The 25,869-nt window shown below is 41.4% G+C and overlaps 2 protein-coding genes and 1 long non-coding RNA gene across 3 annotated transcripts; 1 reads left to right on the forward strand and 2 right to left on the reverse strand.

Annotated features, from left to right (window-relative positions):
• The first annotated feature begins 72 nt into the window (after nt 1-72).
• Nucleotides 73-18,491, forward strand: ARG2 (arginase 2). Its single transcript, XM_042813999.1, has 8 exons — nt 73-189; nt 272-344; nt 12,485-12,662; nt 13,556-13,715; nt 15,430-15,524; nt 15,657-15,761; nt 16,737-16,873; nt 18,101-18,491. Exons 1-8 carry the CDS (start codon nt 73-75, stop codon nt 18,304-18,306), a joined length of 1,071 nt encoding a protein of 356 aa, XP_042669933.1. The 3' UTR covers nt 18,307-18,491.
• LOC122157833 lies at nt 6,388-11,317 on the reverse strand. Its single transcript, XR_006168030.1, has 2 exons — nt 10,723-11,317; nt 6,388-10,167 (listed from the first exon to the last, which is right to left on the reverse strand). It is a non-coding gene; the product is annotated as an uncharacterized LOC122157833 (long non-coding RNA).
• Nucleotides 18,443-25,746, reverse strand: VTI1B (vesicle transport through interaction with t-SNAREs 1B). The gene is made up of 6 exons (XM_042814001.1): nt 25,617-25,746; nt 23,206-23,264; nt 22,139-22,330; nt 20,858-21,031; nt 19,864-19,925; nt 18,443-18,801 (listed from the first exon to the last, which is right to left on the reverse strand). The coding sequence occupies exons 1-6, from the start codon at nt 25,729-25,731 to the stop codon at nt 18,705-18,707; spliced, it is 699 nt and encodes a 232-aa protein (XP_042669935.1). The 5' UTR covers nt 25,732-25,746; the 3' UTR covers nt 18,443-18,704.
• Between the last annotated feature and the right edge of the window lie 123 nt (nt 25,747-25,869).

A 25,869-nucleotide genomic window follows, 5' to 3' on the forward strand; every position in this document is an offset into this window, starting at 1 on the left:
GAGCTGGAGCCGGCTAAAAGGAGCGGCGCGGCGGCGGCGGGCATCATCTGCCGGCTCGGCATCTCCTGCGCCATGGCTTTGCGCGGTGGCTTCGTGCGGCTCTTCCTCAAGCGGGCGGATGCGGGGCTGCGGCCGCCCCGGCGAGCGCATTCGGTGGCGCTGGTGGGCGCCCCGTTGTCCAGGGGACAGGTGGGCGTATAGCTGGGCCGGGGGGCCGCAGCCCGGTGGCGGGCGGTGCTCGCTAACGCGTCTCTTCTTCTTTGTCTGGCAGAAACGACGCGGAGTGGACCGCGGCCCCGCTACTCTCCGCGCCGCGGGGCTGGTGGAGCGGCTGGCCGGGCTCGGTGAGGCACCGCCGCGCGGGGCTGGGGGGGTTGGAGCGGCCGTTCGCCCCGCGTTCCGCTGCGCCGGGGCCGGGAGAGGCTGCGCGAGGGGCTGCCGGCCGCCGATCTCCCGTACCGAACAGCCGGAGCCGCAGCGCTAAGCTCGCGGGATGCCCGGAACAAAGGGCTCGCTGCCGCAGCCCGCCCGCCTTCCCGGCTCCTGGGGACCGCATCCGCTCTGCGCTCGCCTGCGAGCGTGTGCTGCTCCCAAAAGCCGGAGAAGCATCGGGCCGCGTAGGAAGCGTTCCGTGTACGCAGCCAAAGGATGCCCTTGACCGCGCCCCTCGGTTTTTTTGTCCCTGTCCATATTCGTTGCTAGGAACTCCGCTTGTTCCCACAACGGTTGTATACTTTCAAGTAATGAAACTCGGAACTTTCTGGAGAAACGTTCAGGTCTGCATCTGTCTGAAGGCTTAGCATGTCTGTCTTTCAGTTTCTTGCACCTATTGTTTCTAAAAGCCGAGAACTCGTTAATAACTGACACAGCATTCAAAACGTGATGTAAGGGACAGAAATCTTTAAAGCGGTCTTGGAGAATCTTTAGGTAGTGCTGAAAACTATCAGAGATGAACCACAGGGGTGGACCAACAACAGAAAGAACCACATTAGCACTAATCGCATACACTGTAGGTAATGAAATTCAGATGCGTGCAGAGGAAAGATAATCGCTTAATAGCCTTCTAGCAAATTTAATCTGAATTATGAAACCACTTTATACCTGTTGTTCTAGGGCTATTGTTCTGTACAGCCCTATGGGCTCACTGTGTGCGTTTTGTGATTCACAAGCTGGAAAGTCCCAATTTGCCAGCAAATGAATAGATGCTCTTTTTCTGTCCTGTCCTATGCCAAGTGGAGTTGGAAGTCTTGCTCATCTCCTGCATATCCTTGGCAATATTTGACTTGTTAGCAATCGTGATCTATAGCCACAACAAAAATAGAAGAGCTGCTGGAATAAACACAGGTCAAGATATTGCTGACCTTAAAGTTATTGAGAATAACAAGTTAGCAGCTTTGAAAGGATGTGTTATCCTTTGTGAGAAGGAAGGCAGTGGTTTGACATAAATGACAACAGAACTCCCCATTGGAAAGCTCTCTTTCAAGTAGTTCAGATATAATACTTCGCATTTTATAGAAATCCTTATTTTGAAATAAAATCTCCTCTGCATGACACATGCTCGCTTCACTAGAAACTTGAAGATGAGGAGAAAGGAGGATCCCTTTCAGGACTTCAGTAACAACAACAAACAGTAAGGATAGAAATGAAGCAAACTAAATTTGGAAATAAACAGAAGATGAAGAGTACTCTCAGTACTCAGTTGCATATGGACTGCTTGCTAATTTGTTAGTAATGTAAATGGAGATGCTTTCTTGCTCTTCCTTTTAAAGTTTTTAATGTCTCTGGCATTTTTTCTTCCTACAGTTTTAGTTTTCTGTAGCATTCCACTGGCATAGTGCTCCTTTCCATTTGGCATTGATGTTTATTGCTTCTTGAATCTCTGCACCTCTCCCCTGACCTGGCTCAGATGGCACAAACGTTGTAACATGTTCTGTGTGAGGGCAGGTCCCTGGCATGGACTGAGGAACTGTTAAGTGTGCAGAGACCATCTGCTGGAGGACGGGGTGATAGGCTGAGGAGAGAACTACAATACAGCCTTTTAAATTGTGCACATCTATTTGTGGAAACTTAACTAATGATCAGTTTTTGTGTGGGAGCTGGCAGGATAGCTTTGCCTGGAGTAATGTGATAGTGCCGTTGCTTGGCCTCCTGTGGTATGCTGAACTGGCATTAAAACTTCTTCCTTTGTTTTCACCTTCCTAGCACACTGCATTTTCTTCTTGAGATTGAAGAAGGCAAAAAAAAACAGTGCTACTCTTATTAACTGGAGTCTTCTATCTATCTGTTCTGCTAAAAGAATTGGTTGTTCTCATGGGTCCTTGCTTCTCGTTTTCCAGGAGCAGGCAGATAATTGCAGCAGAAAAGATTTCTCCTTAAAAATAATGTCTAAGATACGAGGCTTCTATTTTCCTATATATATATATATATATATTTTATTTCTGAAACTTTCACATGAATAAGCTGCAGGTGCTGTTTTGTTTTGTTCCCACTCCTTCCCCTTCCAGCAGGGTTGTTGGAGATGGCTATAGACATGACTGCAGTTTGCCCTTGTCATTACAAACTTGGAGCTGTGGGGTGATGCTTCCCAGCAAGAAAGTGAGGTGGATTCACAGAAGTCAAAAGAAACATAAATGGGAAGAGGAAATGTCATTTCTATAGGGAAAACTTCACTCATTTGTTTCAAATAGAAGAGACTGCTAAAACCTGCTGTTTGCCTGAAATTGTAAAGTTTCTTTCTCATTTTCCATCCACATGTTCAATTTGACCTGCATAAAATGCAGATGCTCTTAAGTTCACTTGAGAACTGTAGCACTTGGATAGTAAGATCCATGTGCTGTTTAAGTCACAGGTATTATACTTGATTACTTTGAATATCAAGGACTGCATGGCTTTCTGCATGTGTGTATATCTAACTGAATAACTTCGGTAGATAATGCTTGAGGTATGTCAGAGAAAGTGAGAACACCACATCTTAGGTTCTTCCTTTTGGCACTCTCCTGTTTGGAAGGGATTTCTCTGTTCCCCTCATTCTATTTTAACAGATATACTTTTATAGTTCCATTGCAGCCTCCTGAGCTGCTGCTCTATTTTCTGCCTTCTTGAATCTTTCCCTTGAAAGACACTGACTGTAGGCATATGGTGTCTTTTGGGCTGTCTAGAATGATCATTGCTGCTGAGCAGCTTGTTTATGCTTAGGCTGAAATACAAAGAGGGAGCTGAGAGGCAGATGGAATCACTAGCCTGTCAGAGACAAATCTGAGCCACTAACTTGTCTTCTATGCTCTCCTTAGAGTGAGAACACTGTTACCTTCTGGTATTACCTTAAGGTATACTCGGGAAGAGAGAGAGCTAAGGTAGCAGGAGTCCAGCTCTCAAGCCAAAAACAGTGGGTGTGCAAGTCTGTAGCAAGCATAATTAAAACACAACTGACTAAGCCTGTGGGCTTCTTAATCACTTTAGTGATGTTTGTCTTTTGGCATTGTTTCTTTTCCAAAGGGAAACTAAAATATTAACACCTTAAAGGATTCTACAATCTCTCCAGAGAAGAAAAAAATATCACATGAAAATAGGGATTCTTAACTCTCTGGTGTGGAGGAGACAACACAAAAACTTGGAGGGCTGTGTATTGTTCTAGCAGTTAACAGAAATAGGCACAAATAGGAGGTTCTTGATAGGAGGTTCTTGGACTTCCACTGGAAAGTACTCTTTTCAGAGGTTTGTTTTTTGTTTGACACCTCCTTTCTGCTGTACCTTATACAGAGAATCTGATTAACCTTAAATTCTGTGTTGCTTAGTCCCCTTACTTGAAAGAAAAAAGGACCATTCTCACGCTGTGGTGTTTTTTGTTTGTTTGTTTTTGTAAGCAGTAAGTAGCTCTCAGTCACTTCAAAGGCTGTTGTGAGCTAGAGCACCATTAGTGTTGCTAGCATGGAAATAATGCTGGTACAAGAATGAAGACTTTGGAAGAACTTCGATATGTTGACTATTGCTAATTTTTGTTTTATTTAATGAGCCAAATGTGGCTGGATTGCTGTGTTTAGTCACAGTTGGGTTTCTACTACTCTAGAATGCATTTAAAAACACTGGAACAGAGTTGCTTGCTTGACAAGTTGATAGACTGCAGTCATGAAGCCTACAATGCTAGTAGAGCTAGACTTGTCCAAAAGAATGACCATCATGTTGCTGCTCTTCTGTTTTACTAAAGAGCTTATTTCCTGTTATAGTATGCAAGAGGTCAGTGCAGTGAATCAGAAAATTTAAGGAGATACCTCCTCAAAAGAGGAAAGGAGGTGCTAATCCCCATGTGACTGGAGATAGATGCTCCTGCTTTGCCTAAAACCACTGGATCCCTGCTGACATCAGCTCCTTAAAATAGTAATTTAGTTTTCCTGTCTCACCAACGGATGAAGTTATAATTTCAGATGAAGACTAGTTTCTGGATTGATGAAAAATAAATAATGAAGCAGCTACTTTGACATATCCACCATCATCTTCTCAGGTGAAGATTCTTAAGAAGATAGCTTTTTAATTGTATACCGAGAATAAGCACTGGTGCTGGAGTTCAGCAGAGGTGACTGGTAACATCTACAGCTGCCATGTTAGGAAAAGAATTTTCATCAGCACATCTAGTAACTATGACAAAAATATTAAAGAATCGCCTGTGTCCCTTAAGACTTGGCTACACTGTTCCTTTCTGCTTTCCTTAAATTTAAGTCAATATGATAGTTTGGCCTTTAAAAAAAAAAAATTAAAATAAAAATACATGTTTGTATTTAAAAACAACAGAATTTGTCAGGAATTCAGTATTTTGGTGTTCTAATCTAGTTTAGATGTGTACTGTTTTGTCTCTATTTTTCCTCTTCAAAACTCAGTATTTTATATCCTTTAAGGCATTCTAGGTTAGTAGAGCCAGTCAAGTCTCCTTAATCTGTGGAATTCCAAAGTCTAAATTTCCTCCCTAGGTAAACTCAAGATCCGTCCCTTTTATTTTAGTGTTGTTATTCACATTTTCACTGTTGATGAGGCCAAAATGGAGGCAGACAAAATAGTAAACTACTGCTCAAAATTTAAGTAGAATGCTTTGTTAAATTCCTGTGTTGCCAAGATGAAAAATACTATTGTTCATGGGTGCTTTCTAATCACATCTACTGTCAATACTGTCAAAGCTGTCTATTAATTTGCTATGTACTTTCTCAGGTTGAAAACTGGTTAGGATACAGCATAAGGTTGTAAACAGTAATAGCTAAGACATCTGCCCTACCAAGCACAATTGGGAACACTTTTTTTTTTTTTTTTTTTTTTTTTTTTAACCCAGGCACACTTCCTCTCCATGCCCAACAAAGCAGGTAAATGGGAGCCTTCTTTCCTTTTCCTTTGCTTCTCATAGACAAAAGCATGCACAAAAACCCCTATTTAACACCAGTATAACATGCTTATGAAGCACTACAGCTTATTTCTAGAACTGGAATAAATTGCTTCCTCTTATTTACACAGAGATTCAAGAGACCCTTCTTTAAAATTATAGCTTTCAAATGTTGTTAAGCCACAAATGGTTAATTTCACAGACTGCTGATACCTGTATGGCCAAAGTCAAGGAAAAGTTAAATGTCATGGTCCTAACTGGCACCCGCAGCATGCCTTTAACATCTGGGCAGCTGTAAGAATGCACTGAGGGCAGGTGTGGCTCTGCTCGGTGACAGCAGACTGCCAGGAGTTGACTGATAACCATGCAGGCAGAAGGAACCCTGTGGAGGCTTTGCAGGAGAGCTGCATTGGGAACATCTCCTGGGAAGCTGCTTCATGGTTGCTTTTTCACAGCTGGCTCTCAGCCCAGAAAGCTAAGCTAGAAGTAGGTGAATATGTTGTGACGCCAGTTATGGGTTATCCTTTTCAAAGTTGGACACTTTGATGTCTGCATGATTATCACGAGGCTTAGAAATTTCTGGAGAAATAACAGCAGTGGATGTACATGGAGTTCAGGCATTCCTTCTGATAGGTCAGTGCTGATTTTCTTTCCTTTCTCATGCTGATGGAAGATACCATCTGCTTGTTTCTTCAGTCTGAAAAGCTCTAAGTGTCACTCTTTGATTTTATGTATATGTGGTTTTTTTTCCCCCTTTTTGGTGCAGATTCCAGGTTATTTCCCCCCCTCCCCCTCCGCCACCTTAGGTGCAGATTCCAGGCTATGAATTAGCTACAAAATAAGCTTTAAAAGAAACTTAACTTAGAATAAAGCACACTGGTTGCTTAAATTGTAAACTGATATGACAAACAATTACTTTAAATAAACCTTTAAAAATACTCAGCTAAACTGGTGCAGATCGGGAAACTGAATTATTTCTGATCTTTCAGAAAAGGAAGATGAGATAAAAGGATCAAAGAATGATGTTCTTTGTCTTGTATTTCATTTAGTTTTATAAACAACGTGTTTCAATCTTGACATCTTATTACAAAAATCATTTTAATACATGGCTTAGCTGATTTGCTTCAGCAACAAAATTATCCGGATTGGAATAAATTCAAGTGAGATACTACTCAATTTTTCATTACGAATGGTGTTGAAGGAGAGAAGTTATTAGGGAGAGGCACAGGGAGATGACTGAAAAATCTGGACAGTGAATTAGTTTTTGGTCTGCTTTATTTTGGCTGTGTGTAATCTCATGTTATTTCTTTTGAAACTTCTAACTGTTGTTGTAGACTTGCAAGAATAAGGTACCTATGGCAGGTAAGGACTTCAGTGGACATGGTATGAAAGATTACTTTTGGATAGAAGTTGTAACCCCAGCTGGTGAAAAGCTGGGTTTAAGGCACCAAAAAAAAAAAAACAAAACAAAAAAACAAACACCACAATACCTGGTCATTTTAACATGAATAAGTGAGCTGGTCTGATACTAGTTCATTGCAGCAGATAAGGAGAAACAAGAGAATCAGTGAGCTCTATCTACTTCTGCTCTTCCTTCCTTGTTACTGCCTGGATGGTTAACTAATATAATAACCACTTCTCTAACATTCTCAAGTATTTCATCGTTGAAAGCTGTTTTGGTATTAACTTCCTACAGCCCTAAGTGCTTACTTGCTGTCAGGAACTATTTCTGGTTTAAGTATATTGGAAGGAAAATGGAACTTGTGCTGGGCTGGTCAGCGGAGTGACAGACCATCACAACTGCCCCCTTGTCTCGTCTCTGATGCAAGCCACAGTGCAAATGTTTCCCAACACCTGATGCTGACGTTTTTGGAGACCTCTTTCAGGTCAAGTGCACTGGGTTTCGCAAGATTAAAGTTACAAAGGGGAATTTAGGTAGCTTCTTGATTTGTGGCTGAAAAAAAATATTTCTTGACTAATAGTAAGCAAAGGAGACACCTTCAGACTAGAGATGTGGGGAAGCAGTTGTTGCTGTTTGAGCAGAAGCCTTTTACTTTGCCTTAAGCCAGACCTGTCTGAACATCTGAAAAGCAGGATGGCAGGATGGAACTTCCTGAGATGTAAACTTCCTTTTTAGTGAAACTTTGTTTTCACTAGGGAACCATCAAATACTTACTGGAAGAAATCTCCTATTAGAAGTTGACATTTATTTAAAGAAACTCAAACTCTATGTGATGAACTTCAAAGCAAAAAGATTTGATTAAACTAGGCTGCTGAAGCTTTAGACCCTTGCAGCTGCAACTTTGCTAGCCTACTATCCTATTCCTATAAAACAAAAATAAGCCCTTGCTTACGCTCCCCTCCTGAGATGAATAAGGGGGGTTAAAACTGTCTTAAAAGAGGTTTCAGAATGCCCTGTTCACACTGAATGAGTCCTTAATTTGTTGTGTAACACACTGCCTGTGTCTCTGAGAAAGCATTACAAAATTAAGTTGATACTAGTCAATGAGCTTATAGTGGTAACAGCTTGTAGCCCTTTGTTCCCAGGAAGTAAAACGTTATCTATAAACACTGTTCATAATACTCATCACATCCTGAAAAGCCTCTCTGTACTAAGGAGGCTGTAATCTGAGCAAACAACTCGGTTATGTAAGCAGGAGTGATGCTTTCATAAGAGCAATTTTATATAATGCATAGCACAAAGTGAGATACACTGAAGTGGCACTTCCAGATTCTTTTTAAATTAGCCCATGCAGATTTAAAAACCCGTAAGAGGAATTTCCCATTTTAATTTAGGATTTGTCAAGAGATAAAAACAATCTCATTTTTCACCTGCTTTTGTTTCAAATCCCATTTGCTGCCTAGGAGACTTGTTATAACTGTATTACAGCAATGTGCCTTTCAGCAATGTCAGCAGATAGCCTGGACTTGGAAGGCTGAATCTCTTTCTGTCAAATCCTTGCTTCTGTGTGGGGTGCAGCATCCTAGCAGAGAAGGATGGGGAAGCTTTCCTTGCTGCTGGTGCCCAGGTAGTTTTTCAATTAAATGCCAGCTCCTTTTGCATTGGGTTGAGCCCCATTATGATGTTAGCAGTTCATCTGAAAAGGCATACAGGAAACTTTATTTTCTTAAATACATTCTTAATTTGTATTTCTATTTTTTTCCTAAGTACAAGTTAAGCTCCTCATGATGAAAAATGCTGATTTCCTTTACTAGATATATGTAGATTTCTTTTTTCTGGCTCTGCAAGCTAAAGAAGCTTCTACATCCCCTCATCTGCTGGTTGGATATTTGTTTGGCCTTCTAACCTGTTCTGGCCAAAGAAGGTTATCACAGTGCCTTCCAGTAGGATACAAACCCTACAGAACAAGAGCAGATTGAAAAAAGAAAGGAATACGGGCTCACCCTTTCCAATGACTGGTAATGGCTCAAGAGGAATGCAGTCTCTATCTAGAGAGATACTGCTTCCCTTGGCTGCCAACCCTCAAATGAGGTTGAGATGGGGCGGACTCAGATTCCACCCCTTTCGGTGGTTCTGTTGCACTGCATGCAGCTGAGCCCCCTGAGATAACCACAGCTTCTCACCTGGTGCTCCACCACCGGCTCAGGCTGTGACCTGCCAATTCCCCTGCAGCTAGGAAAGATCAACTGAGCAAAATGTTCCAAGTTAACTTACTCCTTTTTGGCTGAATTGCGCACCCAAAGTAGCTTTACATTAATCATGCATACTAACAGAAGAACTGTTGTACATAAATGCATGTATTGTTTATGTACTTACACTGTGTGTTTGTATTCAGACTGACACCCTCATCTTCCTGATACCCCTTTCAAGCTCCTACAACAGCAACAGATGAATCCCACCCCCTACCCCTCTCACTTGAAACAGTGATCGCTTAAAATAGGCAGTGAGTCAGTGTTGATAAAGCTGAGTTGTATTGATTTAGGGGTGTGTGTGTGTGTGTATATGGCATTGATCAGTCACTAATTACTAGAACAGAACCTATTTCTTCATTTTAACATAATTTTTTGTGAAGAGATTTGAAGGAGAGCAAAAAAATTTATTTATTATATTTAACTTCACATTCTTTAGTTACTAGCAAAATATCTGTGGCTTTTAGTTTCTAAGTACAGACTGGTACTATCTGAATTAAAATGAAAGCCTAAATTTGAAAGAATCTGCTGTTGAAAATAATTCTACTTGGTTGGAGTTTGGTTTTTTTTGTTGTTTTTTTGTTTTTTAACAAACATAACCTGATGCTTTTTACTGTAAAAGTAAGCTAAAGAAAGGAACTGTGAGATTTTTACTGCATTTTCTTGAGTCAGAAAAAATCTAATAATCTAAATGCTTATAGACATGAGGTAACATTGATGAATACATTAAACGAAATAAATCTGAGCAGTTAAGAATTCTCATCTATCCTACTGAATATTTTTGACAGATAAGAATGTGACTGTGTGAAATAAAAACACACGCAGGCAAATCTTTAGAGCTGGGGAGGGGGAAAACTGCTTTCATTCAACATAGCCTTCCAATTAGGTCACAGGTGCAATGAACTTGCTGGTCACAGCCGCCAAGTGTCTGGTGTGTCATCCTTTTGTGTGTTTTTCTCTTTAATTTTTGGAAAACAAAGCTTTCACCTAGCAGAATGAATCAGTGAATGCCAAGGCATGTCCCCTGCTGTTCCTGAGTAGATGTGACCTGCTGCACCAGCAAATGGTGTGCATGCTGTGCCTTCTAATGAGTCCAGAGAATCCAGTTTTCCCGTTTGCTCACATCTTTTTCCATTTTCAAGAACTTGAATACACTTCAGGGGTTTAGAAGAAAACAGGAAAAAAAAAAATCAACAAACAAAGAAGATCATCTCAGGCACAAGTTGATAGTCCTTTAGCTATCACTTCTAGAATCTGCTGTTTGCCTTGCTTTGATGATAACCTCAGGGATCTTAAAAGAATCCTTGAATTACTATGAAAAAAGGCACAGTCAGTTCTTTGTTTTATACTGATCTAAAGATGGGGCACCACGGTATAATTGCCTTCCGTTCTTTTTGGTCCTTCAGTGGGTAAAAATCCTGGCAGAGAGAACATGTCTTAAGTGGCAGTCCTTTCCTCCATTACATTGTACAACGTGCTCTCGCTGTGCAAATCACTAAACATGGCTGCTCAACTGCAGATCTACTCCCTGTGCATGTCAGAGGCATCAGATCAAAGGAATGTGGAAGACTTAATTTGTAGTCTTCCAAAGCTCTTGGTACCAACTGGCTGATGGTGGTACCTTGAAGTTTTATTATAAAGCTCATCTTCAACCACACTCGAATACCTTCATTGAACCTATACATAATAGTGGAATATTGTGCATGTACCTGAGAAGTAGTTTTGCAGAATGATACAGATGAAAAAAAAATTCTTTAAGGTACAGTGAACGTTGTGATGCTTTCCTGATTCTGTGTGAATGAAACAGTGGGGGGAAATGTTTGCACTAGAGATCAGATAATGCACTGAAACCTGGAAAAAAAAAAAAAAAAAAAGCTCAAAATTCCAAAGCTGTTGTGTGAGGGAGGAGAAAAATGCTGCTGTATGCCTGTGCTGTCTTTTGAAATCTATGGAATAGTAGTAGGTCCAGCTACTACTTTAAGTCTCTGTAGAGACTCATACCCTAATGAGCATTCTCGCAGAGTAGCTGATGCTGTATTTACTGAATGCTTTAGCAAGTAGCTGTGCTCAGCTGCCATATCTTCTCCTAGCAGATTTACATTTGTGTATGTCCTTGATATACAAAGTATGCTCGCCTATTTCCCAGCAGCCTAATTCTCACAAGCGACTCAAACTCTTTCCTTCATTCCATTCATCGGTCCAAAAACCCTTTGAAATGATAATGAACTCATATTTTCCTCAATACAACTTATACAACCTTATTTCAACCAAATTCAGAGCCTTTCTCACAGCTAATGGTTTCGTGGGAGTCCCAGAGTCCCAAGTGGGACATTCCTACATGTTGATTTGCTTGCCTTAGTTTTGCAAAGTTCCCTGTTAGTCACTGAATGGCAAAAGGCAAAATGTCAAGCTCCAGCCTGGATGCTTTGAACTGTTTACCAACTAGTGATTCTGAGGAACAAATTGGAGAGGAATGAGTGGTATTTAGGGTAGTCTTAAGCTACTCTTCGCTTAGTTGTAAATACTTTTTACAGTACTCATCAGTGCCTGCAGCAGCTGGCCTATCTGAAACTGAAAGACTGTGACTGCAAGATCTGAGAGACTGTTATGAAAGCACGTGGTATCAGACAGCAGAACTTCAAAGGTGAAGCAGTGAGATGGAAGAGAATTTAGAAGCAGCCAGTTAATAAGCTTTTTTCATTTGGGTGAGAGAAGGGAGATGACACCCAAAAATATTCCCTTGTTTCCTAGTCTATGAAGGGACTTCTTTTTGTTAAATAAACAGAAAGATCTTTTAGGATAAGTCTTAGATTCATAACACTGTCATGTTTCAACAGCTGTTTAAGTTGTAACTGGCAATGACAGGATCTCAAAGAGGGCTGGGGTCAAAGTCCCAGAATTAAACTATCTCCTATGACATCTTGTTTTGAGAAAATGGTCAGGTTCCCTTACAAGATACCAGTTGCACGGGAAGTATTCTTCTAAAACAAACAAACAAACAAAAAAATTCCACCACCTCCATTATAGTTAACTTGCCATGCTTTATGCCTGGGTTTCTGTGGGTCTGGGAATGGTAAGTAACTATTAGAACTCAAACTTGATGAAATACAGTTCTAGGCATCTTTCAGCAACTAATTTAAGACTGTATGCAACTTGGCTAATTAGAAAGAGAGCAATAGAAACTATACCTTTTCGTGCTATAAATTGTCAGTAATCAAAACAAAGCCCATTCTATGCTTGGCCTCTTATATCATTGATAAATCAAAGTGACATTATCCTGAGCTTTCTGATTTTTGAGATGATTGTTGGCAGGGCATACAAACAGTCTAGTGAATTGGTTCCATTCACATTGTTCCTTATATATTTGCCCAACTAGTTTTTTGAAGAGACCATATTTTCAATTCAGACTGTGTTTTCCGTTGGATGCTTGTTTAATAAGTTCCCTTTCTCTTTTTGTTGTTTTGTTTCCAGGATGCCAACTGTATGACTTTGGAGATTTGAATTTCACTCAAGTTCCCAATGATGAATTGTACAACAACCTGATTTATTACCCACGGTCAGTGGGGTTAGCCAGCCAGGTACTGGCTGATGCCGTAAGCAGAGCAGTAGCTGCTGGACACAGCTGTGTCACTATAGGAGGTGATCACAGGTATGCTCACAAGCCAGAGGCTATTTGTGTTGCATGCTTACAGGCTAATACTTAGAGGAGAGTATAAGAATTTAAATAAAAAATACAGGGCAGTGAGAAGGGGGGTCGTTCCCTGACAGTACCACAGCAGCATCTTGATTTGTGCATCTTTGATCTGTGTGATTTGATTTCTGAGGCTTCTGGGACGTGACATAAAAGCCATTTATAAAAACCTGGTCTCCTAAAGGCAGTATTGCTTAATTCCAGATCGTTCTTAATCTGTAAACATACAAATGAGATTTTCTTCTTTGGGAAAGTTGTGTGATCAGGTCCCTTCAAGAATTATTGCAGTTTCTTTATTGGTGAATGTTTAGTGACACGTCTGTTTTGACCCCTTAGCTCTCAGGATGTCATCTCTTAGAAAGGATCTGCAATGCCCATACACTGGCTAGTTTTTACTGGATGTTTTAATACATGAGACTGTCTTTCCATTCTTTTTCACTAACCTTCAGTGTAAGAAGTGATTGAACAAGGTTAGGCACATAAGAATGAATCTGAGGTGAAGGTAAGATGGCAAAATTGGCACACAGCAAATTACTCAGTGAGCATACCAGATTTCCTAAGAGCATCTGGAGCTAAAACATGCAAAATTTAGCTTGGGAAGGCTGGCAATGGAGAGAGAAGAGCTCTCTTTAATCTTTCATTACAAGTACTGTCCTGCAGAGTTATTTGGAAGTGGCATACCAGTAGTAGTTTGTACAACACACATCCTTTGTTCATCACAGGGATGTTCAATATATTGAAACATGACAATGATGCTGCCTGAATTTGGAGACTTCCTATTTCCCCTTCAGAACAACTACAAGAACAATGTTTTGCACAGTTGAGTAAAGACTTTGCTACTGTACTTGCAGCTTGGCACTTGGTTCCGTCAGTGGCCACGCACGACAGTGCCCACATCTCGGTGTGATCTGGGTGGATGCACATGCTGATATTAACACTCCTCTTACAACTCAGTCTGGAAACCTTCATGGACAGCCTCTCTCATTCCTCTTGAGAGAACTTCAAGATAAAGTAAGTATCTTGCTTAGACATTCAGCCTACATTGAAATCCTTTACATATTTTACTTTTTCTGGCATTGAGTGCTTTCTTAACTGCCACATGTCCCTGCCACACAGGGGGGTTGGAACTAGATTGTCTTTAAGTTCCATTCCCACCCAAACTGTTCTATGATGCTACAAGGACCCTGTAGGATCTACTGGAGACACAAGAGTGGTGTCCTGTGCACTTGTCAGGAGCAGAAGCCTTTAGGGTCAGAACTTAAGAAAAGTAACAAGTTTCTGTTAAGGATCAGGCTGGAGAGAGGAGCAGGACCGGCAACTGCATATTGGGAACAGACACCGGATCTGCACAAAAGCTGACTCTTGATTTTATTTTGGAACTTTGCACTGCTAGTCATTCCTTGAATTTTGTTTATTCCCTGATAAATCTCTTGGGTGCTGTGTTGATAAAATGCTTCTTCCAAATAACATCAAGAGTAACTGAATGTCTTTATGGTTGTTGAAGAGATTGTAACATTAGTACCTGTCTGGCATAGAAAGACTGCTCTCAGCTGGTGAAGTGCTTCTGCCTTTCTCCTGCAAGTTCATTTGAATGAATTCCATCTGCAAGTGAATAACTATTTGGTTCTTTTAAATACTTTCCTCTTGCTAATAATTCTTGCATGGTCACTTCAAACTTGCTAGAATTCCTTAAGTAATGCAAAATGAATAGGGCTTTGTGAAATAGTTCCACAACATGAGAAAGACAATATAGAAGGCTACTGTATTTCTTTGTCTTTTCTTCTTTAAGTTAAAGGGGATGACTTTTATTTGGCAGTTGTGCCTGCTTTTGCAGGAGAAATAGAGCAAAAAAAATTTTGAAGCTCACCTAAGGTGAACAATGTTGTATGTCTTATAAGAAAGCAATACTTACATAAAGCACTGAGTGTGGCTGTAAGTGCATTATGACTTCAAATGCTGTTGCTGGGATATAATTAGTAATTGAGAAGTATATAAGGGAAGCAAAACCTTCTTGCTATGTTGGCTCTAGACATATTCAGAGCTAGGAGAGGAAGAAGAGTAACGTGTGATAATTTAAAGCGCTCTTGAAATTAACAGAAGTTACTGACTAAATTTTTAACAAAATTGCACAGTATACCTGTTTCACTATCAAAGCTGACCTTTAGTGGGATCTCATCATTTTTCCATTCGCAGCCTTGCTGTTCTAGACCTGTTCTCTGGAGTTTTACCTCACAATAAAGCCTAACACAGACTCTCCTTCCCTGCCCCACCTAGAAACCTGCTCTTTAACCCTGTTTTTGCAAGAGTTTGCCTGACTTCTTGATGACTTTCCTAAAAATGTAGAGATACCTTGGGTTTTATCCTACTCTAGTAGGACGTACTGGCTAAGTCACCTCACACTGCCATTATGTACACTGGGTTTCCGGCTTCTTCTAATCTCCTAATATATTCACCAATACTAACTACCAATTGCTTATGGATTTGAGCTTTTTTCTCCTCCTTTTCAGACTGAATAAAAAATTTAATCCATTAATGTATTCAGCTCAAGTGAAATGATGTGACGTTGGCAGGGACTGATTACATCAGGAAACAAGACACTCAAGTAGTGAACTCTTCTCTATAGGCAGAGAGAAGATGCTATAAGTAAAGTTTTGATGGAAGAATTAAATATAGGTTTGTTATTATAATTCATTAAACTAATCTAACACCAAAACTTTGCCTGCAGGTCCCGCAACTTCCTGGCTTTTCCTGGCTAAAGCCCTGTCTTTCAGCATCTGATATTGTGTACATTGGGTTGAGGGATGTGGATCCTGCTGAATAGTAAGTTGATTTAAAGGATTCTTGTAAACTGAAATCACGGGCTTCTTCCACACCTGGCTGTTCACAAGAATTGTACAGTTTACGTTTAGGCCGCTAATAATTGCCACTATTTTTAAAATCTTATTCTAACAGCTATATTTTGAAAAACTACGACATCCAGTATTTTTCCATGAGGGATGTTGATCGCCTTGGGATCCAGAAAGTTATGGAAAGGACATTTGAACAACTGATGGGCAGGTAACAAACTATGGGCTTAACTACTCTATCAACTGGCCAAGTACTTACTTTCCCAAGAGTTATGTAAGTGAAGGTCACTGATTATGTAAGGTGGCCTAAGCAAAGTGTTAAAGTGTCCAGTAAACTGTAGCATTGACTTGAATCCTTGACTTGAACATTTTAGAACAGAACCATTTCACAGTGTTTGGCAAAAATTGAGAGGAATTACAGCGGTAGCAACTAAAAAAGCCTGCTGTATATTATGTGTCCTGTTTCTTGAGGAATCCTGTATTTTGCTGTTGTTGAATCGACTCTGAGCCTTGAGTATCCCTTTCAAAATTATATATATATTAGTAACTGAATTCAGCTGCAGTGAATGAGGTAGAAGCATTTAACAGCTTCTTCCTTAGACTGAAACAGATGCCCAGTGAAACTAGAAAGACAAACTTCTGTTTTCCCAAGGTATATTAGAAAAAAGTTTGAGGTAAGAGATGTTTCAGAAAACCAAAAGATTAAAAATATACATGTTTCCAAATACATATGTGTATAATCAAAGAATACTAGGATGTTATAATCACAAACTAAACAAGAGAGTTAGGCAAAGTAGACTATGATAACAAAAGAGAATGGGAGGCTTACCCTTATCCTGGGCTCACCCACAAAACACCAGTAGAGATGATCTCCAGAAGAGATCCTTCCCCACTGGCAGCCAGCTCTTAAATAGGTCTAGGAGGGGTGCAGCCAGGCACCTTCTGGCAGCACAGGTGAATTGCCTTCAGCTGTGCTCCTCTGGCTGACTCATGGCTCGCCTCAGGTGATCAATCAGAGGTTCAGGCCGTGACTCAGCAGTTCCCATACAATATGACATGGTGGAGGACTTTGTGCAGAGATCTTGCAAGAGGATGCTACTTTGCTGATCGGCTGGGACAGTGACAAAATACGTGCAGAAAAAGTATTAAGTTTTTGAGATCGCTTTTCTAATCCTGTCGTCTATAGGAGACAGAGACCAATTCACCTGAGTTTTGACATCGATGCTTTTGATCCCTCACTGGCTCCGGCAACTGGGACTCCCGTTCTGGGAGGATTAACTTACAGAGAAGGCATGTACATTGCAGAAGAAATACACAACACAGGTAAGAGGCTGACAAGCTTTTTTGCACTAAGCCAGAAAGGACAGACTACATAAAGCCTGTAGCAGTTGTATTTTTCGTGTGTAACCAAATAAGATGAATATAGCCAAAATCGAGGTGCTTGAGAAGTCAGTTCAACCTTCATAATGGAAGAACAGTTTCCTCCCACTGAGCAGTACTTGAGGCGTTGAAAACAGCTCTACCATCAACATTCTCAAAAGTAAATAGAAACATTAACAACTCGTGCAAAAAGTGGTTTTGTCATCCTACAATTACTGTCCCCTATACCTACTCACACGAGACCAGATACACGTGGGGAAAATGGATGCAAACCATCTTAAATAATTTGGAGATCCTATTCTAGGATGCAATACTAAAAAAAAAAATAAAATAAAATCAAGTTTTCACCAATTATGCACAGCAACTAACTTAAGAGTTTTCTCCTTGTGACATAGAGACTTCATTTAGTCTAAGCGATGAGTTATTTACAATAAAAACTGTTATGAGAAAAACAAAAAAAAAAAAAGCAGAAACCTCCACAGAATCATGAACAGGATGACAAAAATTAGCTAGAAAATATAAAATGGTCTTATGTAACAAAGCACGCCTCAGAACTGTAAGTGAAAGATCAAACTCCTGAATTTTTCCCGAATGCTAAAAGTATGGATGAAGAGAGGTAGCAACAACAAAAGGAACCAAAGAAAAAAACTTGCATCTAAAAACAATGACCTCTTCCCTCACTTGAGCCAATTTTACTTGTCCAATGGACAGAATAGGTCAGAAGTTCAAACATCAGACTCATTGCAAAGAACGATGGGCTGCAAATAAACCCTATTACAGCTTTAACCTTTTTTCTTAGTGTAATGTGATACAAAGCATAACAACATACCAAAGCAGCAATGTCTTATGCTACAGTGAGTGAGTATCTGCCTAGACGGGACAGCAATAGGCACAGAAACAAGAGAAAGAAAAACTGCTTACCTTTGGAAGGTCTGTAAGGTCCTGAAGGAGGAAGGGATCTCCAGATGAGATGCCCCCACCTCCACTGCCAACACTTAAATGGAAGGGGTGGATCCAGGCTCCGCCCCTTCTGGTCACTCAGGCACACTGCATGCAGCTGAGCTCCCCTAGGTTGGCCCTGCCTTCCCACCAGGTGATCAATCACTGGTTCAAACAGCAACTTAGCATTTCTACTACACATAGTAACAAAGCTGTACGTAATTTTTACAGGAATGCTTTCAGCTGTAGACATGGTTGAAGTCAATCCGCTGCTTGGAGCTTCTCAAGAGGAAGTGAATGCAACTGCTAGTCTTGCAGTTGATGTGATAGCAACGTGCTTTGGACAGACAAGAGAAGGGGCGCACACCGCTTTTGATGAACTCCCAACACCCAGTTCTCCAGATGAATCTGACAGTGAAGAGCAAGTGAGGATTTAAGAACCCGCAATGCTGGGTATGCTAGACATGAAAGAGCTCTGCTGAGACACGCGAGCGAATAGACTGTCAACACTCGGCAAATACTGTTAGCTTGTCAATTTTTAAATAAAAGTAGTTTTTCCACTTGATCAGTGGCTACTGTATTACATATGAAGATTTATTCATTTAGTTAAGTATATACAAACTGAGGCAATAAAATATTTATTACCTTCTCTGTAATCTCACCAGTAGTTTGCTAGTCTGTCTCCGTATTTTCCTTTTACCTCCTTTCACTGTCTTTCCCGTGTCAGGACAGTTTCAGCGGTGCATGCTGTCTTATGAGATAGTTCAGTTTTAGACAGTCACAGGGAAGACATCCCATCCTACTCCTCAGCAGTGGAAAACAAAGTCACAAAGGTTCATCTACTGCGAAAGAACTTGTAGTAGACCACACCTCCTAGGATGGCTAGTTCCAGGATGATGATGATCGACAGCAACAACTTATTAGTGGCTATTCTAGAGTTAAAAAATAATAAAAAACACAAATAATCCAAGGTTGTTTTTATAATAAAAAAGCTGATTCTTACCTTCAGAAAGTAGCTTCCCTGTTTCAGCTAGTACTGTTTTAAATAGAACTTAACAAGCAAGAAGGCAAGCTTAGTGTTTGCCCATTTAATTTTTCCTGAATTTTTGTATTCCATCTTTTATTTCAATAATCGTAGTTCTGTTCTTTTCCTCCGCCCCCATTCCCCAGTAGGGCAGAGCATCCTGCTCTGTGTGTGCCTGTTTATTCAATTAAGCACAAAGGAACATTTAAGCTGAACTGCTGCAGCTTTAAACCTTATATTGTGCTAATTTTATTTGAAACTACACAGTTGAATTAAGATTAGAAATCTCAATTTAATGTACTTTTCTCTTTGAAAATCGTTGCTAACAGAAATTATGGTAAGTATAAAGGAAAAAGCTTGTTAGACCATAAGTACCTACTGAAAAAATTCCATGAACTGGTTTATGAGAATAATTAAACCACACAATTAAACCATAAATACACTTAAGCAACCAAGGCTTTAGTCATCAACGCAGGGTAGGGTCAAGCTCATTGTTTCTCAAATAACAGTCTAGCTATGCTAAGGCATTCCTGTGGCCTAACAGATTTGTCTCTGTCATCAGACATCTAAATCACTTAATGCTGCAGTGATTTATGGCACAGTGTCTGCCAATCTGAATAAACACTATTCAAAAGTTACCTTTAGAAACAGACAGGAACTTAGACAAAATCCCTCCCATCACTACAATCTATCATGCCTGATTGTTGTAACCCCAGTATTATCTTAATAAAACTGGTTACAAATAATTTGCAGCACAAATTCAGTAGTGTTCACTCACCTACAATTCCATTAAGTAATTACCAGAAAGAAAAAAATACAAATTAGCATGATCACACCACACAATCTGTTTGCACATGCCCTAAAATCTCCCCAAAGTTCCAGTTAACACTATAGTATTTTTTTCCATAAACTGGTAAGCAACAACATGACCTTCTGAATACTGCACCATTCTAAGTCAGGTGCTACTCACCTCCTGGACATGGAACGCAGAATCTTACGACTCTTGCTCAAGTTTTCACTTGTATTCACCAACTAAGAAGAAACAAAAGTTATTTGCCACTTGAAAAATATACAGTTCTAAACATGCAAATGCAATTCTTAATTGTAACATTTAAACACCAACAAATGTGATCAATGTTAACTATATATTCTCAAAATTCAGAGACAACACTGCTCTGTGGGCACAGTACAAAGGGAGTAGCTGTCTCCTTAATAAGGCAGAAATAAGGTTGACAGGGATATATTCCTTTAAGCACACACAAAGATTCCAAGAAATTTACAAACACCCTATCTACAATTATTACAAAGTTGGTATGAGGGCCTTTTATTAAATTGGCTTAATTAATCTAGTTGTCAATACAATTGCCATCTGTTATCATGTTCTCCTCTAGTGCGTATCTAGAACTGTTTGAAAAGCAATTAAGTTTCCAGCAAAGAAAATAAACATGTTGCCCTGACAGGCCTGTGTGACCCAATGTATTTGACCACTGAACTGTTAATGGATGATCCATTTCAGCTTGGTAACGCTCAGAAATGAACCAAACTGTTGCCTCAGCTAACATACAAATATTGCAAGGTTAGTGTTAGCTGCTGCCATTAAATTTCACTTAATTAAAGGAACTTATGTCTCCCAAATCTAAACCTTTACTGTTAATCTTACGTGGTCGGCAACTCCCTAGCATTTTTTAGATCAGTAGTTTTTTTAACAATGCTAAATTTTTAAGCAGCAGTAGATGGGTTTAATCACCCGGCCTTGCACAGACGGAGTAGCAGATGCTTTGGGTCAGTCTAGAGGAAGATGTTCCTTTTAAGAGCACAACACAGCAATGTGGCAGCCTTTGGTATGTTCAAGCGTCAACCGGCTCACCACATCTGGGGATCTCCGAGTACAATGGCTGGCATACATCTCCCCCTAAGCTAACCCTGGGCTGTGTGAGCACACGGCCCACAGGTTCTCCACTTACTCTGCTCTTGGTGCGCTCCAGTTGCTCTCGCTGCTCCCCAAGTTCTTCAATGATATCAGTGCCAATCCGATCTGTTTCAGCAGCAATCCGGTGTGAGCGCTCAATGCTCTGACTGGCTCGGTTCAGACTATCTGTTCCCTGGAGAAGCAGCACTCTCTGTGATTGCAGATTAGTCTGAAAAATAACATATGTTTAACCATTAGACACCAGGCTTCTGACATATTCAGAAAGAAGGGTATGCAGCTAAAGAGTTAAGACATTTAGCTATAATCTTTGTAATAATTCACTGTTCTATCAAGTAACATCTGTATGAAAATAGTATCTGGGCTCATCCAGATGCTTCCCTTTTGTTCAGATTTAATGTCAGTCTCATTTCTGACACTACAGGTAGTTGCCAGGGAGATTATTAGGAGATTACTCAGTCACAGACAAAAAGCACTAGCAGATGGACTGCTAAGTAACAAAGCTCCTCTTTGCAAGCCAGTAGCCACAGACAGAGAGCAAGAAATGTTTGCTGACCTCAGGGTGAAGAGGTAGCTCAACATAGAGTATTTTCTTAAGCTTCAAAAGTCTGACCCACCATCCTGCTCCCAGATGCAATCAAGAAGAATCAAAAGCAAAAATGTACCTAGCTACTGTATTATGGAAATTCCCTCAAACCTTTCTTAACAGAGGCAGAGAAACAAAAAACCACTTCCACAAATTTTCTATATAGACACCTCTCTGAATACAGTAAGCAAATTCAGTCTCTCTGCTCTTGGACATACCTAAACAGATGTGGTAAGCCACTGTATTTCTTGCTCTGCAGCAACACAGCCATACTGTGCAATATACAGGAAGACTAAATAGTTTCCAGAAAGTACAAAAAACTGAGATTGCTTTAGAGAAGACACTACAGAAGAACCTATACAGTGTATGTGACTTTCATCCCATTTTGGAGTTAAAATCAAGATCAGCTTACCGTTCTTCTCATCAGGGTAGTGATTAAATAAAGTATTTCAGTACCCTTAACAAGTCTCTTAAACACGCATTGCGCAAGCAATCAACCACGTTACCATTTTGATTACACTTGTATCTGTGTTTTAGAACAGAAAAGCTCTCTTATGAGTTCTAGGCCTTTCTTTCCCTTCCCAAGATACTGTTGTTACACACAAAGAGATACACAGACAGTTATACAAGAAAGCAAGTGGATTAAAACCAGAAACACTGTAAGCAATATATCTGAAACATTACTGTAAACAATCACAGAAGGTTTAAATACAGCTTCTATCAGATGCTCACACTCTGTTCATTTTCTGTGGAAAAGATTCCATATTTCATATCCCCTTGACTTCCGGGGCCCAATCCCAAATCTGTGCTTCTTATCTCCCTCTGGAACATGGAGAGGTCCCTTCTGTATGCCCGGATTTTGCTCATCATTTGATTGCGGAACGGTAGAGGTGCATACTTCAGTTCTTCTTCCATTTCCCGGAGCTTAAAGGAAAGAAAATTTATTTTACAGCATCAAATTAATTCTTATGAGCAGTTGTATCCAGTACTCATCACTAGATGAAGAAATTCACATGTTCTTATGTGATACAGGGTGTAGGGGGGAACGATTAACCCCATGCCCCTCATCTGTTATCAACTACACCACTCCCACAACGTAGTTCAACCCGCCTGGGGTTTCAGCTGTACAGTGCCTCAACAAAAAGAATTCAGAAACAGTTCTCCCAGAAGAGCCAGAGGAGATTTCTGTTGCAACTGTTGTGGTAAAACAAAACAAGCAAACAACACACATCGAGTTATAAGTCAGCATAGGAGCACATCAGTAAGAAAACAAAGCGTGATGCAGTTTTGCCTAGAAAGACAAGTCCTCAGGTTTTTTGCTCTGTCCCATGTCACCTGCTGCCCAGGAAGCCCATACAACAGAGGCTGCAAACATTCAAGGTCCCTGACATTTGTCCATTCACCAGATTATTGCAGAAAGATGTGGTTAATACTAATGTGAAGGTAAGGCAGCAAAAAACAAAGAAACACCAAACAGCAATTAAAAAAAACATAAAGCAGATTCCCTGTGTGTCCTGTCTGTGATCTCCAGCAATTCTAACTGCAGCTTTACCACTCTCCTTTGTTCAACAAAGGGAAGGCAATATTCAGAGCACCGGACAGAAAAAGCATCCTTGTCTGCATCTCTCTATATAACAAATACAGACATATTAATCACACCAATGAATCAAAGAAATTAAAAAATACAACATTTGTCTGCCAACATAAGAACATTAAAGTAAAACTTGGGATACTGTCCATTTTAAGGCAATCAACATTTTAACTGTCCAGAAAGGCCGCAATTCCAGACTTAAGCTTACCGTTTCATTTGCTTCGCGCTGTTTCTCATCAAACTCCCGAATTAGCTTTTTCTTCTCCTCTGCAGAAGAGAAAGCAACATGTGAGATGAGCCCAGGCAAAATTAGAGCAGAACTTGAAAGCTTGATTTCCAGCAAATTGGGTTTTTGCATCCTTGCAGTCCTTTAAAAACAACCACTCAAACAAGACAAGCACCTTACAGAGTGCTCTGAGATTAAAGCCAACATCAATACACCAGATCAGGTTGTCCAAATACTTCTCTTTTCAGGAATGACATTGGTTGTTTGATCAAAATACTTAAAAACAGCTCATCCTGTGGATGCGCCATGCCCACACCATGGCCCTTCCCTTTCAGTTCAAATCCCATTAAGCTCCTGAGCTTGACCTGTAGTGCACTTAAGACAGAATAAGTTTCACATTGCAGGAAATGCTGACTTAGGGGGTTCCTAAATTGACTGCCCTCAGCTCCTCCCCTACTTTTCTGTCATGTAGGTTTGTGCTGATGCAACTGCTTGAATGGCCAGGCTGCTAGCGAGGACATGGGCACACAGCAACAACAGACAACTTTCTAAAGTCACTATTCTGTTCGTGCAGGTCACTTTACTCCCTTGGTGAACACACTGTCCTCTTGAACAACTGCTGCTGTCTCAAACCAATTGAGACCTAAAGCAGTATTTTACCCTCTTTGGGTGTCGGATCAGTACAGCACTGCACTTCATCCACAGAAACATCACCCACGTGTCCATGAACACCTGTGAGACTTCACTTTCAATCAATCAGTCGAACCAGTTGAAAAAGACAACTAACCATTTGCTCAGAGGACAGTATCTACAGTTGAAACTGATTGATGCTGTTTAAAATGCCTTCTTGTAAGTTAGGAAGGAAGAAAATGCTTGGTTCCAGATCTGAGAATTTATTTTCTTGTTCACGGAGAGTGAGAGAACATTTCCACACTTCTGCCCCTGATAGTTCAACAATGACACATTCTGTCTTCCCTGCAGTCTGGGAAGGTACCAGTCATCTCACAGTACACAGGATACCATTTATTGTCCCACAGACTTCATGACAGCGCGAAAAATGAAGACCCACGTGTGCACAGGCAGCAAACAATGCCTTACAAATGCCTTCACCAGAGACAAATTCCTGACTTCACTTAACACCCTTGTCAATACTTCCCAAAAACAGCAGTGTTCTTTTTTTCAGCAACAAATTTGAGGAATAAATCCATCATATTAACATTTCAAAGCACGTCTGAAAAATGTTTGTAGTCTGCTTATGATCTTCAAGCACGGAAGAAATTGCTGCCTGTCAATATTCTGTTTAAAGCCACTGCTCAGAATTCCTTGTTTGGGAATTGGCAAAGGTTTACTTTTTTCCACAAAACTGATAACTCTCTTTTCTGCAAGGAAATGAGAACTTTCTACCAGAAATCTCTGTTCTTTGAAACTCGAGTGTTCTGGGGCATTTTTTCAATGTGTGTGAGGGTGGGCTCTCCCCATTCTTTTCCCAACAATGGGCTGAGTTTGGATTTCAAGCAGCACAAAATCTCACCCTTCCCTGCAAACCACCTCCCACTAATTTTACGGAAATGATGCCCAGATCAAACTTCTCCACAAAAGGGTATTCCTTCCTTTATGCTTTTCCTTCTTGGTGACTGCCAACAAAATAAAGGCAGTTTTTAATCACAGAACTGTACGGTTCAGAAAGAACCTCTGGGGATCACCCTGTTCAACCCCCTGCTAAAGCAGGTTCCCTGCAGGTCGCAAAGGAAAGCATTCAAGAGGGTCTTAAATATCCCTAGAGAAGGAGACTCCACAGCTTCTTCGGGCAGCCTCTTCTTCCTCCCGTCTACACTCTTCTTGAAAGCTGCGGCTCACAGTTTTAAGTCTTTCTCCTGCTGTACTTTCTGGAAATGACAAGGATGGCGACCCCGAACTTCAAACGGTATTAGACTGAAGCTGGGAAAAGAAGTGAAACGTTGCACTACTCATAGCCTGGCGTCACCGAGCACACAGACTGCCGTACTCTGAGCACACCGTTGTTTCTCGGGTTTATGACTTTACGCCCAAATGCGGTACGGACCCACTCGAGGCGCAGAGGAAGGCCGGCCTGGACACTGGGAGGCCCGAGGGCCGCGCTGCTGCAACGCCGCCGCCCTCGCTCCTCACTCACACCCAGGCGGTTCTTCCCGCAGCGGGGCAGCCCTCCGCGGCTACTTCCCCTTCTCCGCCAAGCCCGCAGCCGAGAGCGCAAGCGAAGCCCGGGCGCTAGAAACGGGCCCAGACGAGCCCCGCGGTTAGGGCGGCGCCGGGCCGGGCCTCGGAGCCTCACCGCACCGCGGTCCTCCCGCGCGCCGCGGACGAAGCCTCCGCGAAGCCGACAAAAGCGACGAGACGGAGCCGCCCCGCCTCACCCGCCGCGCCGCCCCGCAGCCGCTCCGGCACGACCCGCAGTTCCCCGTGCAGCCCGCGGAAGATCTCGTGCAGCCGCTCCAGGTGCTCCGAGGACGCGGGGCCGCGGACCGCCATAGCGAGCGGCCGCCTCCCGCCGATTCGGGGCTACGCGCCGCTTCCCGGCCGCACTTCCGCCATCAACCGCGGGCTCCCGCGCCTGCGCAACGCGGCGTCCCCACGCCTGACGGCGGCCGGCTCCGAGCGGCACCGAGG

Source organism: Centrocercus urophasianus, unplaced genomic scaffold (assembly GCF_019232065.1).
Source record: "Centrocercus urophasianus isolate 14NV4802_14NV808 unplaced genomic scaffold, USGS_Curo_1.0 seq_14, whole genome shotgun sequence".
NCBI lineage: Eukaryota > Metazoa > Chordata > Aves > Galliformes > Phasianidae > Centrocercus > Centrocercus urophasianus.

What these genes read in the sequence shown, in the direction of transcription:
- ARG2 (XM_042813999.1), top strand. Translation starts at nt 73, where the DNA reads ATGGCTTTGCGCGGTGGCTTCGTGCGGCTCTTCCTCAAGCGGGCGGAT. An exon ending in GGAGCGGCTGGCCGGGCTCG is followed by an intron (nt 345 to 12,484) that starts GTGAGGCACCGC and finishes TTTTGTTTCCAG; the next exon opens with GATGCCAACTGTATGACTTT. An exon ending in ACTATAGGAGGTGATCACAG is followed by an intron (nt 12,663 to 13,555) that starts GTATGCTCACAA and finishes CTGTACTTGCAG; the next exon opens with CTTGGCACTTGGTTCCGTCA.
- VTI1B (XM_042814001.1), bottom strand. Translation starts at nt 25,731, where the DNA reads ATGGCGGTCCGCGGCCCCGCGTCCTCGGAGCACCTGGAGCGGCTGCAC. An exon ending in GCTGCGGGGCGGCGCGGCGG is followed by an intron (nt 23,265 to 25,616) that starts GTGAGGCGGGGC and finishes TCTCTTCTGCAG; the next exon opens with AGGAGAAGAAAAAGCTAATT. An exon ending in CTGCGTTCCATGTCCAGGAG is followed by an intron (nt 18,802 to 19,863) that starts GTGAGTAGCACC and finishes TTTTAACTCTAG; the next exon opens with AATAGCCACTAATAAGTTGT.